The 24,816-nt window shown below is 38.4% G+C and overlaps 1 protein-coding gene across 4 annotated transcripts in view; it reads left to right on the plus strand.

Moving 5' to 3' along the window:
- Positions 1-24,816, plus strand: part of LOC124593680 (ATP-binding cassette sub-family C member 4-like) — a 473,970-nt gene that overhangs the window by 388,900 nt on the left and 60,254 nt on the right. For all 4 annotated transcript variants that reach the window (XM_047131977.1, XM_047131979.1, XM_047131978.1 and 1 more), the window contains 2 exons: positions 2,178-2,423; positions 18,400-18,572. In XM_047131977.1, coding sequence (XP_046987933.1) covers positions 2,178-2,423; positions 18,400-18,572 — 419 coding nt within the window. The remainder of the gene's footprint in view (positions 1-2,177; positions 2,424-18,399; positions 18,573-24,816) is intronic.

Raw genomic sequence — 24,816 nt, forward strand, 5'->3', positions numbered from 1 at the left:
TAAAGTGAGTTTCCTCCAATACTACTACTAAAATTTAATTTTACTGGAGAACTTTAGTCAGTTTTTTCATCTTCACAGTTCATACTAATGAGCTTATGTGATGTGTTGTTAAGATCATCCTACATTTGTGTTAAAGTGTATGGGACATTTTGGGACTTCCAAGACATTCTGTCTTGTCTTTAGCATGATGTCACTTCCATCCGTTACACCCTCCAGAATCTGAACAGGACACTTGCATTGCATTTCAGTGACCAGAGAATTATCATATGGGGTACTAATTTGATTTCATTGTGCCATTACGCTCTTTTATCTTGAGTTTGTTTGGTAGTAATTACTCACACCTAACGCAACCCAGTGTTGTCAGTCCTGGATTGCCTTGATTTTGACATCTACATTGCACCTTCTTTTATATGAGCTTACGTTCAACAACAGCATTACTGGGTTTTTCATTCCAGCTTGCAATACCCCTGGCAGAGTTATTACAATAATAATTATAATTATTATTACTGCTGTTACTAAACTGTAATCTTGTGATTGCACTAATTTAATTAACATCCTCAGTGGTATATGCATTCTTGCTTTGCCGCTTGGTGATACTCATGTGAAAACTCAGAGTCTTGTGGCTTTGTTACTGGCTTCAAGCCCAAACTAACAATGTCTGCATCTTTTGTAGTTGCTGCAGTTGAATATTTGATCTGTGTACATAGTATAAGAAGCTAGATTTTGGGACTGGATAGTATAAAAATCTGGTAGGGCATGTTGATACATGAACTGAATGACAGCACAATAATGCTAGATAATTTACAGCAAATATCTTTTTAAGGTACTGAAGGATAATGTAACTAGAAAATGTGCCAGACAAAAGAAATAACAGAAGAAAGAGGAAAACACAGTTAGCAGATACAACTAAACAAAATTAAGCAAAAGAATGAGATCACTGAGTTTCTTGATTTTTATCAGAGAGTGATTTATAGGAGATTGGTTTCAAATTAAACTGCCATAATATTTTAATATCCTGAGACTTGGTAAAATACATTTAAGCCGTAAAATACATTTAAGCCTATGGAAAGAGAATAAAATATCTACATATTCGTGGTTTAACTTTACAGGAAAATACGTGTTCAAAATGTAAATTTCTGGGGATATATATATAGATGACAGACTTTCGTGGAATCAGCAAATAGATCATGTCTGTGTAAAATAACATCTAGTCTGTATTTACTAAGAAGATTAGTTCAATATCTAGATATTGAAGCAATAAAAATAGCGTATTTTGGGTTGCTGCATCCCCATCTATCTTAGGGAATTGTATTGTGGGGTGGGTGTAGCCAATACAATATAAGAAGGGTATTTGTATTGCAGAAAAGAGTAATAAGAACTATGGCAAAAGTAAGACCCAGAACTTCATGCAAAAACCTGTTTATTAATTTTAATATCATGGCTATCTATGCAGTATATATGTTTCAATCAGTATTATTAGTGAAAAAAGACAAAAAAGTGGCAAACAGAAATATGGAAATACATGATTACGATACAAGACACAAATCAGACTTTCATATGGTGAGTAGAAGATTGAATCTAACAATGAATACCCCATTCATTAAGGGAGCAATATTTTATAATTCTCTGTGAAACAACCTGAAACAGCTTTCTGGTAGAATTTTTAAAAATGAGTTGAAAAAATGGCTTATATTGAAGTGCCCATACAGTATGGTGATGACATGATTTGACCTCAGGAATGCTATGTTAAATATACTTAAATGATCTTTTACTTAATAGCATGTAATCTATATATATTGTGTATCAATAACCTCAATGTAATTATTGTAACATTGCCCATGCATGTTAAATACATGTTTCGAGCTGTAAGATAAATAAATAAATAAAAAACAGTGTTCCATGGAAATCACAGATAGAAATATTCTGAATGATGCACAACAAAGGAAAACTTTAATACTGTGGTGGTCAACAATAAGACAAATAATTCATAATCATGTTCTTAATACCATGTATACATTGCACAGTGTAAAATTCTCCATCATGTTCTTAATATCAAGTATACATTCCACAGTGTAACTGAAGTACTTAAAGATAGATTAATGATAGCATTATTCAGTTAATTTATAAACTACTAGACTGTTCTATTGGGACTAATTGTTGCAAAATTTTCATTGCAGGTTGGCATAGTTGGTCGAACAGGAGCCGGAAAATCCTCCATTATTGCTGCACTTTTCAGGCTAGCTAACATAGAAGGAGAAATTATGATTGACAACATAGACACAGGTACTATAGGCCTCCATGATTTCCGCCCTAAAATCTCAGTCATTCCTCAGGAACCGGTGCTCTTCTCTGGATCTCTCCGTAAGAACTTGGATCCATTTGATGAATTTCCAGATGCTGAACTTTGGCAGGCTCTGGAAGCAGTAAGTTTTTCAACAGTGACTTACATGTCTGCTTTACACACTTACATTTATATTCTTAGAAAAATGTATTTCTTGTAGCTTTGCTTTCTTGTAATTTATACAGTTGAAGAATTATTTTCAGAGTACTGTATAACTGTCTGAAGTTGGAATATTTATTCCTAGTTTCAAATGTGTAGCAATATTATAATCAAACAATGGAAAATCCAGCATGGAATGTAACAATATTATGAGAAGGAAAGTTGCTATTCACCAGAGATTCTGAGTCGCAGATAGGGACAGCAAAAAGACTCTCACAATTATAGCTTTCAGCCATTAAGGTCTTCGTCAACAATGCACACACACACACACACACACACACACACACACACACACACACACACACACACACACGCACACGCACACGCATGCACACACGCAACTCACACACACATCTGCAGTCTCAGGCAACTGAAACCACATTTATATTTGTGATTTAAAAGTTACAAACTTTATACTAGTAGACTGTACAGACAGATAGTAGTGCAATCTGAGGCTGCAATTTGTATTGCTAAACTGATTTCCCAATAGTATGATGACAACTATTATGCCTACCAAACTGTTCTGAACATATCACTATTGAAGAGAGAAGATAACAATTTGTCAAATATTAATATAGATATTGTGTGTAGATTTTGTTATTATCATTCAGGAACTGTGTAATGTGCATCTGTACCTTTACTGTAATTGTATCTGTTGTATAGGAAATTGTAATTTATGTAAATGTAAATGGCGGGTGAGCCAGAACACACCTACAAAACTTCAAGGGTTGTTCTAAGTATATGGGTAGATCATAGTATGGGCCGGTATTTATGGCTATGACGAAGAACAAATGCAGCAGTTACATCTATGTAAACTTTATTAGCCAACATAAATACATGCAACTGCTTTGGACCAAGACTCAGTTTGCACTACTGTCTGTCTGCACGGTCCAAAGATTGTTCCCTTCTTGTGGCATAAGGTGTCTGGAGACTGTGTTGAGATCAATACTTTCACAGACAGCCCCCCCCCCCCCCCCCTCCGCTGCTGGGAGTGTGGAGCACTGTAGGTTATTGCTGTGCTGTGTCAAGTGCAAGGCTGGTGTAGGTCGTGGATGGTGCATGAGCAGACATAGCCGGACCACTTATCATGCGGCCTGCATCTTGCATGGGTTGTTGCTCTTTAGTGGCACCAAGTGCAGCAGTAAGTGAGAAGATGAAGGCACAGGTGCATTTGGCCAGCCGTGTCATTGCTGGTTTGTGAGCAGACACAGCTGGACTGTTTCTCAAATGATTGTTGTAATGGATGCATAGATTGTAGACATGGTACAGTGCCAGATGTTGCAATGAATGTCATGGGTGCTGTAGCATGATCTGGATAGCAAAGCTGGGGGAGATGGTAGATCAGCAGGAGATCGGTTATTGAGAGACAATTCTGCTGGTGGAGAAAGAAGCAGCAACATACTTTGGTTACCAGTAGTGCCAACCAAGGTCTCATACTCGGGATGTGGTGTATTCGGAACAGCTTGTGGGGCACAGGCAGGTGTGAGGCAGGAGAGGGGGAGGTCATGGACTTGCCACAAAGCAGGATGAGAAATGTCTGCAGCCCGTGTTGGAGTATGGGTCAGTGTATGGGGGCTTCTGGGCTGCCCGAACCATGTCATCCCTCACTATGACAAATTCACATATAGAGAGCTCTCCATCTGTGAATACCTTGAGGGTTGTATTATGAGGAGCTGGAGCTGGCAAGTGCATCTTCTGAATGTGCTGACAGATGCACTGAATGAGTTCTGGTAGGTCCTGTTGATGTCCATCGGTAATAAGTTGTGCAAAGTCAGCTGGTAGAACTAGTGGTTCCCCATACACTCCCTGCTAGGGAGACATATAAGTCTTCCTTATACGAAGAGCAAATGCTGAAAACCCAGGGCAGCTTGGTCCACAAACAAGGGCGACACATGAGGACCACCTTCATGCTCCTGTATCAAATCCCCATAAGGTCATTGCTCTGTGGGTGACGCCCTGTTGTCTGTGTGTAGGTAATTCTGCAGAGCTAGCACAAGGCACTGAATAGATCCAACTTGAAATGGTGGCCCCAGTCAGTGGTGAACAACTCAGGTGCACCAAAATGAGTGATCTAGGTTTCCACTAAAGCACATGCAGCCGATTCAATGGTGATGTTACACAGGGGTGTTGTTTCAACCCAATGGGATGTTATGTCAGCGACCAGAAATAGATAAAGGAATCTCTCACAATCTGTGAGTGATCCAATGACATCCAAGTGGATGTGACAGAATCTGGTCTTGAGAATCGGGAACCGTCTGAGTTGCAGTTGAGTATGGCCATTAGTTTTTGAATGATGCAAGCAAGGCAGCTCTGTCTCCAGTGACAGCAGTCACACTTGACATCAGGCCACAAAAACCTGTCTGTCACTGATCATACCAATACTTTGATGCCCAGGTGGCTAATGTTGTGAAACATTTCTTGGTGCAAAGTGAGTAGAACTGTGGACTGTGGTCTGTCTTGAGAAACATCACAGAGCAGTGTCATATTAGCAGAGAGCAAACTGCAACAGTCAGTCTCCAGTTTTGTAGCTTTATCATTGAGAAGATCTGTGATAATGGAATCTTTGTTTGCTCATCTTCCATAAGTCGATAATCACACTGTAAGGATATTGCACAGATTCGGGACGGATAGTCAGCGATGATGTTCCCATACTGTGAATGTGGCACACAATAGTAGTACACTGTGCAATAAAGTCCAAGTGTCTGTACCACTGAGGGCTGAGACTTTGAGAGGAGTTTCTAATGGCAGCAACTGGTGGCTTGTGGTCAGTATGTATAGTTACCTGACATCCTTCAGTGTCTTCTTGAAAATGTTTCACAGCTGTGTACACTGTGAGAATCTTACAGTCAAAGGCCAATCATTTAGACAAAGACTGTGAAAGTTTCCTAAAGAAGAATTGTGATGGTTGAAGTACTCTATCAAAATCTGCTGAAGTACTGTACCCATCACAGAGTCACTAACATCAGTGGTCATTGTGAAGTGACCTTCTGGGTTAGAGAAACAGAGAGAGAGAAGGCATACACCAAGGTGTTCTTTGCTTTACAGAATGCCTCAGATATCTCCACTGTCCAGTCAGTTTTCCAATTACCCTTTTTTCTTTGCCTGACAAGCTGTCTGTAAGGGGAGACTGAAATTAAACAGCATACAGGAGCTGTCTGCAATAAAAATTGAGAATCCCAAGGAAATTATATAAGTCATAAGTTTTGGGAAGAGGCTAGTTTTTAACCATATCCATTCGTTCATTGGTTGGCTTAATGCCTGATATATTAAGTGTTAAATAAGAATGTTAGTTCCGACTGACATAGCTGTGACTTGTCAATATTGATGATAACACCGCCCTGCTGCAGGATGGCTCAGAATTCTTCTAGGTGAAGTGTGTCCTCCTCTGAGTAATACAAGAAAAGCAAAATACCACCAAGGTAAGTTTATCAATATGGGAAGTAGCAGAGGAGACCGTCAATTACCTCCGGCTATGTTTGCACAACATTCTTTAAGCCATAAGGTGTTATGATGGCAGTCTTGTATGTTGTCAGGGTGCATCAGACTCTTTAGATATGTGTAATTGCAGCCAATGATGCTAAAGATTTGAAGCTTTGGGACAGGGTAGTTGTCATGGATTGTTCTTGAGCTTGGAACTCTTTACTCACTACAAAGTCTTACTCTACCATCTTTTTTGGGAACAAGTTTAATTTGTGATGCCAAGGGTCTGTCAGATGGGCAGACAATACCTTATTGTAAATGTTCGTGAATGGTGTTTTTAGCTATTTGTAATTCTTCTGGACACAGTTGATGACATTTGTGTCTGATGGGAGGACCATCTGTTGTCTCACTACTATGCACTGTACCACTGTGCACTGCACGCCCCAGTGCAGGTGATGGCCAAGGCTAACACTGCAGGTAGTGGTGTTGTTGTCTAGGAGTGGTGGTGGCTGTGGTGAATGCTGCACTGAGACCAGTGTTTACACTGACACTGAGGAGGAGACGACCACTGAAATATGCTCACTATTTTTATATACTTGAATTTAGCATATTTCGTGATAGTATTCAGTTTTCTGTGGATGTTTATAGGATGATATTTGACTTTTTTGTGTTGGCTTCAGTCGTCTAGTGAAAGTATGATTCCATAATGCTGTTTTGTCGGCTGCGGAAATGTCCTGGTTCAGTGCATTTGCCTCATTTTTGGTGCTTCAAATACCATTTTTCCGAATGTGCTTCCTTCTTGATGTTTATATAAAAAAGTAGTAGAATAACTCATTTTTGCTGGTCACTTGCAAATTATTGCAATGGGGACCTATACATTGTTCCACCATCACACACCAAGTGTTTACTGCTAACTGACTACAGTCAAAGATGACTCCAGCATCAAAGACATTTCACACAACACACAAGCTTCCACTTGTAACCAGTCTCTTTGATATTATTCGTCACATCTACTAATATTAAGGGGCTCCGGAATGCCCTATACTTGCAATGTTAAAATAACGCTTATAAATTACATCTTTCCTCACAAAGTATTTGAGGTAGGAAGTTGAACTTTTTACAGAGTATTTATTGGAATATGGGCTACAACTTAACACAGGGATTTTACAAAATTTTAGTTCAGTTATTAAAGATGATTTTTTTTCAATTGTAATGAAAATTCACAACATTTTTTTGCAATTTTTTATTTATATATTCAAAAATATACAGTTTTTTGGAAAAAGGCTGTGTTAAATTATGCAGAAGGTACTGGGTAACATTTACTGAAAGTTTGAAACAAATATGTTTGGAAGATCCTTAGAAAAAATGTAATTAGTATGAGAAAATAAAAGTTTTGGGAATCGAGCGACAAAGATTGGATTAACTTTTTAGTGCATTCCAGGCCCATAGGATGGATTATCTTTGCAAACTCCTCCTCCAGCTTCCTCTTGTTCCTCCTCCTGTTTACTCTTGCTTGTATTTCTAGACTCTTTACAGCCCTGCCTGCAGCCCGAAGGCGTTCCTTGTCTAAAGCAAGCATCGTTCGTACCATGTTAGAACCTATCTTCATTCCCATATTTCTAAATACCTTGCACCTTACAATGTTGCCATCATTGAAAGTCGCAACAGCATCGTACACACCAAAGTGAAATGTTTCTATTCCAACAAATACAGTCTTGGGGATTCTCGACCATATAACACTATTTACACTTTCATTGGGGTTTTGAGTTTTTCCGTGAATACACTTTTTCAACAGTTCAGGTGCTGCTAAGTCTCTGAAAATAGGTTTTATCACCTCCATTATTGCATGGGGTAGACTATGCTTAAGAGTGTACACTTCACCAGTTAGCAATCCGTTGTTATATTTACACCAACTGTCTTCTTCTTTGGGACACAAGCTATGTTGGGGATTTTCATCGGTTGAAGAAGCATGAAAAAAAAGAGCCCAAACAGCCTTCTTCATTTAGTCGACACTTTGTGTATTTTGCCTAATAGCCATTCCATAATAGTTCTGTATTTTGTCAATTACACTGTCAGTTAACCTTCCCTTCCCATCCAACCCTTTACCATCACAGAGTTTTTGTTTCTGGTACGAAGCTTTCAGTCGCCGAAGTCTTGTTCCCATTCGCTTCTGTACGTGTCCAATACACTCAAATTTCTGCACTACAACATCATCACCATAGGGCTTCAGTCCTTGAACATGTTTGAAACTTTTAGAATCATCGTCACCAAGGTAATTAACATATCGCACTTTATCACACGCCTCTGAACGCTGGAATATACTGGCAACACCAGCCACTTCCATTCCTCCACTACTGCCACTATAGTTAGCTTTGCAATTATTTTCATGTGTACCTTTATATTTTTGTGGACATCTACAATACTTTGATATTACTGCTACATCTAAAACGTTCCCTGTATACATACTGGTGGCAGATACTACACCATGAAGAGATGTGTGTCCCCATTTATGCCAGGTACCATCGAACGCTGCAGTCAAATCTCTGTTACCATTATTTTCCATTACTGCCTCTTCCACAGCGTTCTTCATAGATTCTATACAGACATCTCCTACTTTAGACCCTATTAATTTATTATAGGTTGTAAACTTGGTTGGGGGAGTTGGAAGATTCATGATGCCACAGAAAATTGCACCTGCAGTAGCACCCTTACCAACTGAACGCAAGGAATAAACAAATCTAATGTTGTGTTCGTAGATTTTACTACCATTTTCTTCAGTTGCAGTTACTGCAACACTGTTCCAAAAGGTGGTCATGTATGAACACTTATCACATTTCAGTTGTATTTCACTAGCAAGTCCTACGTGCTTTATTATGGAGAGTTCCAGACCAACTTCACTACAATGAATACATCTTACACAGTTTGAAAAAATTCCTTTGAGAACCGACATATCAAATATTTCATTCACATCCGATTCGCCCATAAAACATTCATAGTTTTCACTCATTGAACCAAGCTTCTTCTGTGAAGTATTTTCTTTCCCACTTTGACTGCTATGGGCAGGTGTACTTGAGAGGTTAGGTTCACTCACTTGGTTATCGTCTTTATTGTTTACAGTAATAACACATACCTTTGGCTTTCCAACATTTCTCCTTTTCTTAAAAGCCTTCATAGGATTTCTAATAACTTTACTTTTACTCATTATTATACTTCAACAAAACAGAGACTCAAGAAACAGAATTAATTACGAATATTTTCGAGATAATGACAGAGTAAATAAACATGAAACAATCGACAATCACACCAGCGATATATATTGAACCATCACAGGTTAGCCACAACACATACTTTATCTCACATCACTAAAATGTACCTGATGAACACGGACGTTAATAATAACACCATTTGACAGCAGTTTAACAGCGCCACAGTGGGTCACGCCCACGTAGAACACATTTCAAAAAAAATTTAAAAATAGTTGTAGTCTTCGGAATTGAATAAATTATATATCTATTAAAGGGTAATAGTCTGCAGATTCAGAAAACGCAAAAAAGTATAAATTGAACTTTTCATGATTTTGAGCCTTTCCGGAGCCCCTTAATCAATATGCTGTCACTCTCAAACATGTAAGCAAATTAGCCTAAAATAAGGCAAATTACAATTCACAAAAAATATTCTGACAAAAATATAAGAAAATATTTACAACCTCCCTCATTAGATTTGGTATCGACAAATCCGGTAGAAAATAACACATCTCTCAGATCCATTACACCACCTCATCTGTGGCAGCTGGTTTGAAATGATTGTTTATGTCCAGTGTCTGTGAATGTTGTGAAAGAATGCCTATGAAGTCCAGGCCCATAGGTGCGAGAGTAGTGCACAATGCGGGATGTTGTCCCGTTTGACACAACTGATCATTGTGAAGTGAGCTCACGTATATGTATGCATGCTGATGCAAGTTCAGCTTACAAAAGGCTGATGCAGTGGTAGAGGTCAGAATTTTCATTGTGAGGTAAACGTGCTTCCATGAAGTGGTCAATGAATTGCTGTTGATTGGAGAGAAGCACCCTTGAACACAAGCTCCAGTACAGTGGTTCATTAACACCACGTTCACTATGTCGGTTGAAAGATTGTGGTGGCATAGGAAGCCCATATCAACAGTAGGCATGCACATGTCTATGACATAAAATGTTCAGGTGCATTGTAAATCCTCTGTAAGCTGAATGGTGTGTGGTGCCATGGATAGAGATTTCCACATCATCTGCTGAGTGTAGACTAATAGCAATGATGGTTCAAAAGCGAGCATGCTGTCATAGGGCAGGCAATTGATATCAGAGCCCACATCCACAAGGAAGAATTGTTTTGTAGGTATGCCTTGAATGAAGAGGCATCTGCCACAAGTACCGTAGAAGTGACATGAGCCTGTGCAAAATATGAGACTGATAGATGACTATATTGTGTTGAATAGGCTGAAGTGCCTATTTCGGCCCTCTGAAGGCATTGCATACTCAAATGGTTTTCAAAATTTTTGAACTGTCTGCTCAGGGTAGCATGAAATCAGCAGAACAATGGTTGTGAAGAGGTCATGTCACTGGGTATGTCCTTTCCTGTGATGGTGGTGGTGTGTTCTTGCTGCAGCATGTTGGAGCCAGAGGGCAAGGTGTGACATCACTGTCAGTTTACATTGAGCTGGCTCAGCTGGCAGTAGTTGGCATTGAAGAGAGTAACACCCCTGTGTTGCCTGGTGTGTCATCAACCTGGTTGTTTATCAATTGACGGTGACAGATATTGGAGAACATACAGTCAACAAACATGAATCGTATGTCAAGAGGTTCAGATTCATGTGTAATGATCACTAGTAGTAGTTCCGTTGGTAGTTTAATGGGCTTCCTATGCCACCACAATCTTTCAACCGACATAGTGAACGTGGTGTTAATGAACCACTGTACTGGAGCTTGTGTTCAAGGGTGTCCATAATTCCATGTCTGTCATGAGGGCATGGTCAATGGTAGCAAGGAGACATTGCCAGAGATGTGATGGAGTGTTGTTGTGCAGTTGTTGATTGTACACAGCCTCCAGCACTTATCATTCAGGGATACATGAAAGACACTGCAGGAGTGTGAATGTCACTGCTTTGTATTTGTTCATTTGAGGTGGCAACACTATGACGTCAGTGATGACTTCTGCTTGACATCCTGGATGGTAGAGTAAACTGATGTGTCTAGTACCATCATTGAGGAATCCTGTTGCTGTAAAAATTTTGTCAATCATTGCGAACTACAAGATGGGACTGGCAACATCAAAAGGTGGGATTGAGGTGAAAACTAAGCTTCAGACATTAAGTGAAGGCCAAATTTCCAGTATTTTCTCTTGTAGCCGACAAGGTGGCTGCTGACTGTGTATGAAGCCCTATTTGTTGTGGCAAATTGGAAAATGACTGGATGTTTGCATTTCATGATGTGAAAGATTTAGGAGGCACACAATTTGTGTTACACATATGTTGCACTCAGTTTCAATTGGGAGCACTGCCATAATGGCACTGTCTTCCAAATCTGAAAGTAACTACTTAGTGTGAAGCAACATGGCTGGCAATTGTTAATGTTGCAGGACATTGTGGAGCAGCATGCCAATGTTCATATTGCACATGCAATGCAGAATGCATGGATAATGTAAAAATGTCCCCACAAACACTCTGGAATCATTGCACACTGGTAACACTATTAATAGTGGTGCTGTACTCACGGTATGAGAATAGAGTCATAAGTGGTGGGAATTATTGATGTACTAAAAGTTTGATGATGTCAGTATGAATGAGTCTTAAGTCATTGGCACACTCAGTTTCCAGAACAGTTCACATAGTACATTGCAATCCTTTCATCATTGCAGAAGCAGCACACTGGTTGGAGCATTGTGTGACAGCCACACAGTTGTGATGAAAAATGGCAAAAATGTGAAGAATTGCATGTTTCATGACTGATGTGAGGTCACCAATGTGAGTAGATCATAGTACGGGCCAGTATTTGTGACTACCATAAATAACAAATGCAGTGGATGTATCTTCGTATACTTTACTACCCAACATAAATACATGCAACTGGCTCAGACCAAGATACAGATCACACTACTCTCTCTCTGCATAGTACAAAAATCATCCTCTTCTCATGGTGGAGAGTATCCGGATACTGCATCAAGATCAATATTCCCACCAGTATTTTGGTGTAAGGAACCCACAGTCCCTGGCAGCTCATTACAGAGTAATAATGTAATAATGATTCATTCAGTTTGTTACCACAGTTGCCTTTGTTTGTGTGAAAATACCTTCACAAAACTGAAAAAGCCTGTAATATGTAAATATTGAAACGTGTTTAAATAAACCTTTTTTTAAAGAGGAAGACCTTTTATTCATAAAGTGTACATTGGTTTGAAATATTGTTGTTATAGAATATGAGAAAATTGTTCAATGCTACTTTGGTAACAATACCAACAGAAACAAGCTACAAATGTGTGGCAAAAATTTGATCGAGCATTGCTGAGACAATAATGTCCCTGTTGCTGTATACCATGGCTTAAGGTATGTGTGTACGTGCAGGGTGCTAGACTTGCCCCCACTTGCTCTGTGTCATAGTTTCTTGCTGTCATCCCAGCACAACCATTGTATTGCCAAATGACACCAACACTAGTCTGGAAATATTTTTATGAAGTGGCATAGCAATGAAGTACAATTCTTCATTTGCCTTAAATGATTAAAGATTTGTCTGCCATTTCTATAAAATAACAGAAGAGGAAGGGAACAGTTAATAAATTAAAAACTTAACAACAATTCATTCATAGTACACAATAAAAATAGAAAGTAGCTGACCTGCTGCCTGTTTGTCCACATAGTAGTCTACGAAATATGGCTTCATCTGCTTGTAGCCCTTGAAAGCAGACAAATTACCACGAAAAAAAGAGTCCTTCAACCTCAGTCTTCACTCTTTAGCACTGACTATTTGTAATGCATAAAAAGTGGTATGATCTGCAATTACAACATGATTTTTAAGCAGAGTTTCAACTTTTTAAGAAACTGGCAATGGTGGATAGGCTAAGATTTTTTATTTGCATTTTTAATTTAATATTTTGATTCTAAGTATCTTGAAATGGAGTAATTCAAAGTTTTTCAGTCTTCATTCACTGTCTAGCTTTATTACTGAAAAAAATAGGAATAAAAAACCAGGCCTTGGTTAGTACAGAAACTGGTTATTTTGAGCGGTTTTAACAGTCAGGTAAAACTGGAATGGGACAAAAAAACAGAGATAACTGCCATCCCCAATAGATACACAGACACACATCTCAAATAGACACACATTTGCACTGTTGTGCACTATTTTCAGTGCAGTACAGACACAAAGCTAACTGGGACAAGAAACCAAATGAAATTCAATAACCCTGTAATGAGCCCCCAGAGACCATGGGTCCCTTACACCGAAATATTCAGAAGGTATTCTTAAAATACCTTCAAATGTTTGTTGGTGGAGTTCTGGTTCATCTTGTATGTAAGCATAATTTTGATACATCCAACATCCATGGTGAACTTGTAGCCATATGGGCCCATTGAACATAGAATAAATAAATAAATAAGTGATGACCAACTGGAAGATAAGGAGGTGAATAAGGGAGGGAGAAATTACACCCCTCCTTCCCCAACCACACACACACACACACACACACACACACACACACACACACACATGAAACTTGAATTGTATGAGAAGTTACATGCCTTAAGTATGTTAACATTTATTTGTGATACACAACACAAATCTATAGTGAAAAATTCCTTGGTGGGACCAGAACAGGATCCCATCACGAAAGAGAATCTTTTGAGACATGGAATACATTACAAAAGAGTGTCAACTGTTCAGAACTAATCTGTACATAATCAAGAAAGGGATAATTATTCTATAGTATACTATTTTCATTGTGTGGCTAGGAACTGTCTTTGTGAGCTGGCTAAGGAGATATAAGGCAATACTGACTTTTCCCAAACTGCAAATCTTCATCAACGTACACACCCCAAACTTTGTAGCTCCCTGTTTCTGTTGCTGAGATGTTATGTACATTCTTTACATTCTTTTGGTCAGAACTAACCACTTTAAATACCAGTAATTGAGATTTGGCAACATTCACCTTGGTGGATTGGAAGTTCACTATTTTAATCATTTAGTTTGTTTGTCATGATGTTAAGAAAATTTGGGACACGGTGTTCCAGTTACCATCCCAAAGGCACACAGCTGATGATGCAGCTGAAATGCAGAATGCACCACATGTTTTGTCAACATTTAGAAGTCCCTCATAACAAACCACTGACACAGCAATGCGTCAACCAGAACTGCAGTCCTTTGCCACCAGGCATGCAGACAGTCACTGGGACATTATTTATAAGTAGCATTTGAGCCACCAGGCAGAGGTTCAAGACAACAACAGTAAGCAATGACCACCATGCTGCAGGACTGCTCCAGCATCTGCCAGACAGCCATCGTCATATCAGTCTTTCACTCGTATGTCAATATCCTGAGTTTGGGGTGCTGTGCTGCCCTGCTTCTGCACTGCTGCTTTGCTTTATGAACTTTAATCAGCCTGTGCCTGATGCCACTGTGGGGACCTTGACTGCCAGCTGCCATCTCAGCACATGATGAATCAGCACTAACAAGCCATCACACTGCCTCCTAGACAATGCACCACATTGCAGTGTCGCTTCACTGTGGGCCATGAGATTGGTGCTTAAGTGCACCTGTGGAATATGGATGCTGTGTGCAGATGCGGGGCTGTGCCACTGGATAAGAGTGCATGCCTGCAACTGCTGTAGCTTGGAGAAATAAAGCATTTACACGCATGCCATCTGTCTTGCTGTAGCCAGCTTCTCATGCTGGATTCCCATAGATTTTGCCAACCCATCGAACCCATAGTGTTCAGGTTGGAAGAGACCCAGCATTCCTAACAACTGAAGAATGGCTCTTCCACCCCTCCATAGAGGTCACTGCACCCCCAACCAACATGAGGCATGTCACTGTCCATCTTACTGAACTGCTATAATACTATATTAACAACAAACTGTCACTATACTGCTAAATGCTAGTCATGATTAAGTCATGTAAATTTAATTGAGTAAATTAGAAAGATATCTGCTTTTGGTGCCATCTCAGTTATACTATGCAGATGCTGTTTATTTGTTGTCAGTAGCTTAATATTTACTTAATCACAATGGTATTTCTTGGACAAAATATGTACCAGTTTCTGTAAGTTCTATTTATGGTACATTAATTCTTGTCATGCAGATTAACTATGAACACCATTACCTGGCCCATAGCTAACAGAAATTTTCAAAATCTGAATCCAGATCTTCAGATAATTTTAAAGAGAGTGGCTAAAGAGATACATTTTTAATTTTCTTTTGGACTGGTAGGGGTTCACAGTGGTTTAGGTGGCTGGCCAGTACTTAAATTCATGAGACAAAATGCCAAGTGACAGACACACCTTCAAGCAGAAAAAGTTATCACCTTGGTTTTGAAGCTGTTCAGTTTCTTTTTCAGAGAGGAAAGAGAGATGGGGTTGGGAAGAAAGAGCAAGTCACTCAGATCCCAGGTTACGTGGCTAATGGGAGAGCCACTTCCCATTACTGAAGTTGGCACTGAGTTGGAAATGGAGATTAAAATGGTCTGAGCAATGAATAAGTATATATGTTCTTGCTGCTACCATCCTCAACATGTTCCATATGATAATTTTGTATGTTGAAGGTGTAGCCAAATTTGTAACCAGCTGTACTGACTAATAACTTGGGGGCATCACACCAGTATATAATAAGAAACAAAACTTACATGTCAGTTGGTATCACATGTTGTCTCACAGGTTGCCACACTTCTGATGCTGTGTTTCACTGATATGGTGGGAATGGCTGGGGTGTAGAGAAGATTTCACAATGGAGTCGTTCTTGTAATAAGTAAAACAAATGAGCTGGAGAACCAGTTTGCATGTATGGGTTTACATTAAGGCATGTTTTAGTTTTCTCCATAGACTTCACTGACCTGATGATAATTTCAGCCACTTTCACACCTTTAGCTCCAAGAAAACAAACACAGCACGTATTTCATAATTGGTGGGATTCTCAATCAGAGGAGGGATTTCAGATACTCACAAACAAATGTAAACACATCAAACGTCGGTGGAAATCATGTAAAAAATTAGATTAATGTACAGTTCATCTAGAAATAAAATTCCTGAGAAGAGTCTACTTGTTATATTTTTGTTTCAGAATGGTTAGTACTTAAAAGTGCCCCATATTTATTCATCAGAAACCTCTGTATTCACTTTTTGAATTCTTACTTTCACGTCACTACACATTTACTCTTAGAAGGTTTTTATTTCAATTCATAGTCATAAACATTCTCAAACGCGCAGAGTGCCCCCCTCCCCCCTTTTACACACACACACACACACACACACACACACGCACACACACACAAACACACACACAGATGTGTGTTTGGGTGTTTGAGTGTGTACCCGAACTGGAAAAAGAACAGTAGTGTGGTGTTCTATGCATCATGAAATAATCAACTGTAGGTGAGTTGTCTTTCTTCTGCCCTATTTAAAAATAATTTTCATGTACTCTGTGTTTCCTTGTATAGAGCTGGAAGGGCAGTTCTATATGCTGACTTTAAGATCTTCAATATGCCCCATTTTGTGGAAAGAAAAATTAATAATCTCTAGAAAATAAATAAAAAATTAAAATAATTTGTTACTACTCACAACTTCTGCAAATTATTTGATTTCAACATTCCATAATAAAAGACCCATGTTACCTGTAAGAAATGTGTGAGTGTTTAATTGAAACAAGCTTTTACTCCTACAGCATTTAGGTAACAACTGTTTCTTTATAATGATCTATTTGGTCATTTAAACCTTAAGCTAACAGTAGCAGGCAGACAGCAGCTAGAAGCAACAGCAACTTCCCCCCTTCTCTAAATAATGACTTTTCTGCTAATTTTAGTATTTTAATTTAGTTTTTGTAAGTACAAGTACTACATATCACCATATATTGAACTTTGGGGGCTGTGTAGCGGATGTCCACTTAAAAAGATTACTGCCATTACAGAAAAGAACAATATGATCTATATAAGGGGTAGTCATACAGGTTCATGTATGGAAGTGTTTGTGAAGCACAGATACCTAATAATATATTCTTCATATATATTTAAATTAGTTATGGTTACCTACTAAGGAGACTGCCTACACTACGCTTGTCCATCCTCTTTTAGAATACTGCTGCATGCTGTGGGATCCTTACCAGGTAGGACTGACAGAGTACACTGAAAAAGTTCAAAGAAAGGCAGCACGTTTTGTATTATTGCAAAATATGGGAGAGAGTGTCAAAGAAATAATACAGGATTTGGGCTGGACATCATTAAAAGAAAGGCATTTTTCGTTGCCACAGAATCTTCTCACGAAATTCCAATCACCAACTTTTTCCTCTGAATTCGAAAATATTTTGTTGACACTGACCTACATAGGGAAGAACGATCACTACAACAAAATAAGGGAAATCAGAGCTCGTACAGAAAGATATAGGTGTTCATTCTTTCCTCGCGCTATACGAGATTCGAATAATAGAGAACTGTAATGGTGGTTCAATGAACCGTCTGCCAGGCACTTAAATGTGATTTGCAGAGTATCCATGTAGATGTAGATGTACATGTAGAGTCGACTAATGCAAGTTATCAAGCGCAGTGATGTAGATTACATTATCACAACAGCAGGACAAAATTTAACTATTTCCTGAAAAGAGAAACATTAAAAATGACGGACAGATGCTCATAAATCAATGGTTTGATTTGGTTTAAAAAAACTACCAAACTGTCTGAGATCATTCATATATGAGGAATGGTTTTAACAGAAAATTAAAATATTTCTTAATAATTTTTTTTATGTCCATTCGACCAATTTTAAGCCATAGATTGTCACATAAACTAGTAGCATATCAACTATAAAGTAAAAAATGTATAAAATAGATATAAAATGAAACAATTGCAGTATGATTTTGTAAGTATAATTATTGTCATACTATTATTTCTCATGTTTGCAAAACCAATTATTGTGGTTGCTCCATGATAAAAGATGTTAATAAATAAATAAATGGAAAGTTTATTATCAACATTCTTAAATCTAAATCCTGTCATCCAGTGCAATATTACTTTTATAACTTGTGTCTGTCTTTTGGAGCGACTTTTCATTTTCCTACCATGTGTAAATTTCTTCCTATTGCCTCTCTGCCTTTCTTAAAATAGAAGATCTATGTAGGATGCTAAAAATTCGGTATCTCTCTTGCTCCAGCATATAAGTTCTATTAGTCTGCTCTATTTATTGCTGTTTTGGCATTGTAAATAATGCTTCTTTTTTTCTCATATAAGGTTAATATTAATACTCAGTTTTCTCTGTATTTGCAGGTTGAACTGAAAGATGTAATAAATGAAACTCCAGCAGGGCTTAATTTTCAAGTGTCAGAGGGTGGATCTAATTTCAGTGTTGGCCAAAGGCAGCTGATTTGCTTAGCAAGAGCTGTTATTCGTAAAAACAAAATACTTGTTCTTGATGAAGCAACAGCTAATGTGGATCCTGTGTAAGTTCCTTCTGTTCATTGTGGATGCTTGTCACAAATGAGAAAATAAAAGATGGTTGCTTATTAACAGATGAATGATACATCCATTGGAAATTATTAACAAGGTTTCTTAAAATTACTGCAGTCAGACACCTTTTGTTTTGTTCTTCAATTTTTGTTATTGCATTACCAGTTTCAAACCACCTAGCAATTCATCATCAGATGCTACATATGTATAATATGTACCATCTGATAATGAATTGCTAAGCAGTTCAAAACCAGTAAGGGGGCAGTAACAAAAGGTGATTGGTTGCATTAATTTCAAGAAGCTTTATTCATCATAGTCATAGTGATCCTCATCCATAATGGATAAAAGTTTTAATTATTAACAAGTTCTTGATAAGAACTGCATATAGAATAGTAATAATCTCAATTTGCTCATAATAACTTTACAGCCTCGGACATCATCACTTTTAAATTACCTTGAAAAGGAGATGGTTTTCAGTTCATCATATATTCTTATTATTCAGGTTTGAATTCTACTAGACCACCCAGTGTACAACAAATGGCACTTCAGAGTTTTGCTTTAGCTTTGGTTTGTGCCTCATTCCCTCAGAATGGGCTCATTTCCTGTCATTAGTTGTTCTGATATTCAGGGATTGTTTTTGTCCGGCCAACTACCCAGGTGTGAACTTTCTGCCTAATTTTGTTCAGGCAGATATATCATGTTGTTTTATTCTTGCTTCTTTCAGGCATTCCTTTGTTGCACTGATTCACTTTACTGTCTCAGTTTTAGCTTTATTGCAACTATAGTAGAAGTCTATGACCTAGCTAGTTAAGCTGGTTGGTTTCATTATTTTAGTATACCCATAAAATTTACATCCAGGTAACTATTAACATACTTTTCAATTTGTTTATTTGCTCTTGTCTGTGTGTTCATTCTTCAGTGTACTTGGAACCTTAAGTATTCTTGAGTACTTTTCATTCTCTCTTTTGGATTGCTTCAGTGCTCTTATTTCTGCTTCACGGGTGATTCAGCCTCGTAAAGACACTCTAGTTTGATGACTGTGTGATAGTGTCTCCGTTTTCTTAATTTTGAGATTAATTTTTGTTATGGATATCTTTTGTAAACCTGAAAGGTGTTTCATTCTGTAACAACAAATTTTGTAACCAGGTCTTTCTCAGTCCAGTGTTCTGAATGGTTTCACCTAAATATTTGAACTGAGAAACTCTCTCAATTTTCCTGTGTTTAGGTTTGAGAATTTTGGTTATCTAATTGTTGATAGACATGTATTTTGTTTTATAAATGACATTTGGAGGTTTCCCTTACCACTGTTTTTTTAAAGAGAATTTCTGTCTGAATGTCCTGAAACAGAATCACTATGCCATGCACAAAAGCTTATCAATCTATTCTAATGCTGGTTCTTCTTTTTTTGATTTGTTCATCAATTTAACCATCGATTTTATTTTTTGCCGCATTTAGATTACATTTTGAAGACCAGAGTTTAAAATTAATGAAGAAAATTGATCACCTTGTCTCACTCCTGTCTAAATTTCTAAATGTTCCCCAAACTTTACTTTAGATTTTGTACTATTTAGTGTTTCACTAATAATTGGAGTAATTTTGAGGTCCAGATTCTGACGAGAGACTTGTAGCCCACCAATTCATAAACTTCTTAAAAAATTTACTGTGATGGAAACTACTTCCATATTTTAAATTTTTTATGTCAGTGAATTGATTTCAGAACTGAAATTTATTGTGGTGAATATATGTTTGGCCTGGATACTGTTGCACTCATCCCATTCTGTATTATTATTATTATTATTATTAACAACATCAGTTCCATCTCCCATCTTATGTTTCAGTTTGCTAAATGTTCTGCATGCACACTAAAACTACCTGCCACAGTTTATCCTTGTTAGTTTCAATAATGCAGCAAAAGAAAAAAAATCACTGTTTAGGCAAATAAATAGTTAAATGTCGTAAATGTCACACTGTGTGTTGTGTCCCATTCCAATAATTAAGTTGTTAAGCCAAGGGGGTGAAATGTCACACTGTGTGTTGTGTTCGATTCCAATAATTAAGTTGTTAAGCCAAGGGGATGACTGTGGATTGATGAATCAAGACTGTACTGTTAGTTTGTGGAAGTGGGTGCTGCCTCATCTTGACCCCAGATTGCGCCAGTTCAGTTCTGTTGTACAACCTCTATATAGTTTCCAGGTGGTTATCTGCATTTGTCCAAGCAATGGAGGATGAGCATTTTCCCCTCAGTTATACACTATACAGTCCACATGCTTATCTGGGTGGTAATGTGCTTGCCCCCCATGAAAACGGGTCCGAGTTCGATTCCCGGCCAGGGCGGAAATTTTCTCCGCTCAGGGATTGGGTGTTGTGTTTTTCTCGTCATCATTTCATCCTCTTCATTGGCATGCAAGTCGCCCAATGTGGTGTCAAATGAAATAAGACTTGCATCTGGCAGCTCAGCTTCCCAAAATAGGGGCCTCCCGGCCAATGATGCCATACACTCATTTCCATTTATACACTATAAAAACAGGGAAAAAAATACATCTATATTATAACACTATAGCACATTGATATACCTACCTGCTGATTTTATCATAAGTTGTCATGTTTTGACAAAAGATAATCAGAACATTTATACAAAGAGAGAGAGAAACAGAAGAATATGTCACATCTCTGCTATTTGTGTTGGTACTCTCATTAGAAATTAGTTCCTCCTCCATGCTGTACTATGTTCTTCCATTGCTCCTGAAACCATCTCAGTGGTTCCCATCGTATATTAATGATGGCACAGTTGAGGATTTTTAATAATAACTACAATAATAACAACAATATATAAAGGGTAGAATTGTAAGTTATTACGCAGTATCTTTGTATCAGGTATTGAGAGTTTGAATAGATCCAAATGTAAGCAGCATTTGGAAAGGTTTCACAGATGAAGGATAATAAATGTAACTTATTTTAAGGTTTTAGGGCAAGCAGACTTGGGAGTTCTGCAATAATTCCATCTTAAACAGATGCCTCATAATTTTTTTAGCCTTTTAATTTGTCCATCAATTTCCTATTCACTTGATGCTTGTCAGTTTGGATTGGGTTTTAGAGGAATTTGTGGTGGAAATCATTACACGGGCTCAGCACAATTTAACAGTTTCCACGAATATACTCTGCAATTGTCTTGTTTGTCCACCTCCTATCTTGATGCAGATGTTTGGTGCTGGTACCTATTTTGCTTTGTTTTAGTTTTATAAATAGTTCTAGTGTAAATCTTTTGAAAATTTTATTCAATTTTACAGACATAACTGTTCTCATATTGTCTCTTTGTTTGTGTAATTGAGTTTGAAGTTTCTTCATTTGTTGCTAGATTGTAAATTTACATTTTTTATTTGATGCTATTTGTAATGTAACCCATTAAAAAGGAATGGATGAAATGAAATGCTTGTACTTAATTTTTCCAAATGCTTATTGTTCAGAAGTGGGATATATCTCAGTAACCACAGGATGAGTACAATGAAAGAACCTAATCATTAGATAAACAATGGAAACACCAGGTTGGAATATCAAAAATATAAGGAAAAGATAGATTGCTAACTACTATAATGATGACATGTTAAGTTGCAGACAGGCATAATAAAAAGACACACATTAGCTTTTGGACAAAGCTTTCATCAGGAAGGAAAACACATACACACATTCATTCACACAAGCAAGCACACCTCAAGCATTCATGACTGTCATCTCCTGCAGCTCAGATTGGAATGCATCTGTCATGCAGAATGGAAGCAGCAATCTGGAGGGAATGGGGAAGGGGAGGGAGGCTGTGGGGCAGGGAAGGTGTGTGGGGGGGGGGGGGGGGGAGTGAAAAAGGAGAGGAGTTGGGAAGGGAAAGAAAGGCATGTGCATTGGCAGATGCAGATGGCAGCACTCAAAGAGGGTGGGAGACAAGAAAAAGGATGAGATTATAGGACAGAGGGGGTGGAAACAATTGGGTGGAATGTGGATGACATTAGATTACCATAGGCTGAGGCCAGGATAATTTCAGAGAGGTCAACCCCCGTTTGCACAGTTCAAAAAATCTGATGGTTGAGAGGAAGATCCAGCTGGCTCTGGTAGTGAAGCTGCCATTCAAATAAAGCATTTTACGTTCAGCTTCATGTTGTGTCGCAGGGCAGTCTACTGTCAGGGTTGCCACAAGTTCTGGAAATCAGGTAATTTCAAATGTATAGGGGAAATCTGGGAAATATCAGGGTAACTTGAAAAATAAATAAATAAATAAATAAAAACACTGGAAAAATCTCATTTTTGTCTCTATAACATGAAATTGTTTTTTACTGATATGTCATGCTTTGCCTCTTGCTGGGTGCAGCTGCTTCCCTACTCTCTCATTCTTACTGCTTCTCCCTTTCCTACCCCTACACTCAGCTTGCAGTCAGTGCTGCCACCACTACTTGCTGCCAGCCTACAAACTACTGATGTGAGGCAGGAGGCACGAGGAGTGGTTGTTTGGATCTTATTCTCAGATCTTGTGGATGCAGCAGCTGGAGACAATGGTCATGTGTGCATGAGTTGTGTCTGAGTGATTGTGCGAATGTGTGTGCACTTTCATTTTCTGTGGCCAAAAATTTAATAGTGAGTGTGAGTGTCTTTTCCATGTTCCTGTCTGTGGCTCAGCAATCATCTTTAGGGTGAGTTGCTACCTGTCCTCATTAGTATTGATTCTCGGGTTATTCATGCAAGTTATCTGTTGTGTGGATGATAACTGCAGTCTCATTCCAACAACATCTTATTTGTGACACATGAATAGCTGGCCACACGAGTGTTCTTCCATGACGGGCCAAAACTGCAGGCCATTTCTGTGGGTATCTCTGATGGATCAGGTCTGCCGATCTGAAGCCCATAGTTTCCCACTAACATGTGGGCCCTGTTTGTCAGATTTAGTCTCACTGATGTGGCAAATTTTCATGGTTTATTCATGGACCTGGGACCGTGGTGCTCCTGGGCAGCTCAGAGATGGATTTCAGGAATTTCAAATGCCTCACTACAAGTACATTGTACAGTGTGACGTTCTATAGACATGTTATTTATTCCAGTACATTTTGGCACTTTGAAAGTAGTTTATATATTAGAAAATATGGATGACAAGAAGAAGAAAATTGTGGCAGTCACTGGCAGTTTGAATGCTACGTACTTGTATATTTCTTGAAAGAAACATCACACAATACCTGTAGAACAATAGACATAACACAGTGGGTAATAACCAACAATAACAAACATAGTAGAACCAACATTTTATTGGCAGTCACCTATAGTGTTGATTTGCACAACTCTTCCCCATCTTACACCTTTCTTTCAAGAGGCCTACTTTTTTCTGAGGTTTTTTCTGAAAGCAGTGAAGGTGTTTTAAATCTGTCTTGCCACTCCAGCAAAATCCATATTTTTGTCACCAGATGTGTTTTGCTTTATTGAAACAAAAAACAAGAGTGGTCTTAATGAAACATATATACCATTTGGCTTGCTTTCTCTATCTAAACCAGGTTCATTACAAAAGATGTTCATGTTAGTACTTAAGATTTTTGCTCACACATTTAGTAATACAGAAATCCTTGTCAACTTATGTCTTTACTTACCCTTGAGATCTCAAAATTTATCAGGGAAAAATGCTAAAACTTGTCTGGAAATCAGGGAAATATCATGGAAGTTTACTTGGGGAAACTTGTGGCAACTCTGACTTTGCTCTTATCCACAGTTAGTCAGTGGCCATTAATCCTGTCTGACACCTAGTTGGTAGTCATGCCAAATAAAATGCTGCGCAAAAATAGTGGCAGGGTTGGTATATGACATGGCTGGTTTCACAGGTGGCTTGGTCTCTGATGGTGAAGGGTAAGAATGTGACAGGACTGGAATAGAAAGTGCTGCATGGGTGGTTTGGACAGTTCTTGCACCGTGGTCTTCTGCAGGGATATGATCCCTGTGGCAAGAGATTAGGTTTTGGCGTGACATAAGGATAGACTAGGATGTTGAGGAGATAGGATGACCAACTGAACACCACTTTAGGAGGTATGGGAAGGATCTTGAGTAGGGTGGTCCTCATTTCAGGGCATGATGATAGGTAATCAAAGCCCTGGCAAAGGATGTGGTTCAGTTGTTCCAGTCTGGGGTGGTATTTAGTGAAGAAGGGGGCAAAACTTTGTAGCTCGTTCTTGGGGGTGGTGAGAGGATTGGAGATGTGGGGAGAAATGGCATGGG

Source organism: Schistocerca americana, chromosome 2, assembly GCF_021461395.2.
Source record: "Schistocerca americana isolate TAMUIC-IGC-003095 chromosome 2, iqSchAmer2.1, whole genome shotgun sequence".
Classification (NCBI taxonomy): Eukaryota; Metazoa; Arthropoda; class Insecta; order Orthoptera; family Acrididae; genus Schistocerca; species Schistocerca americana.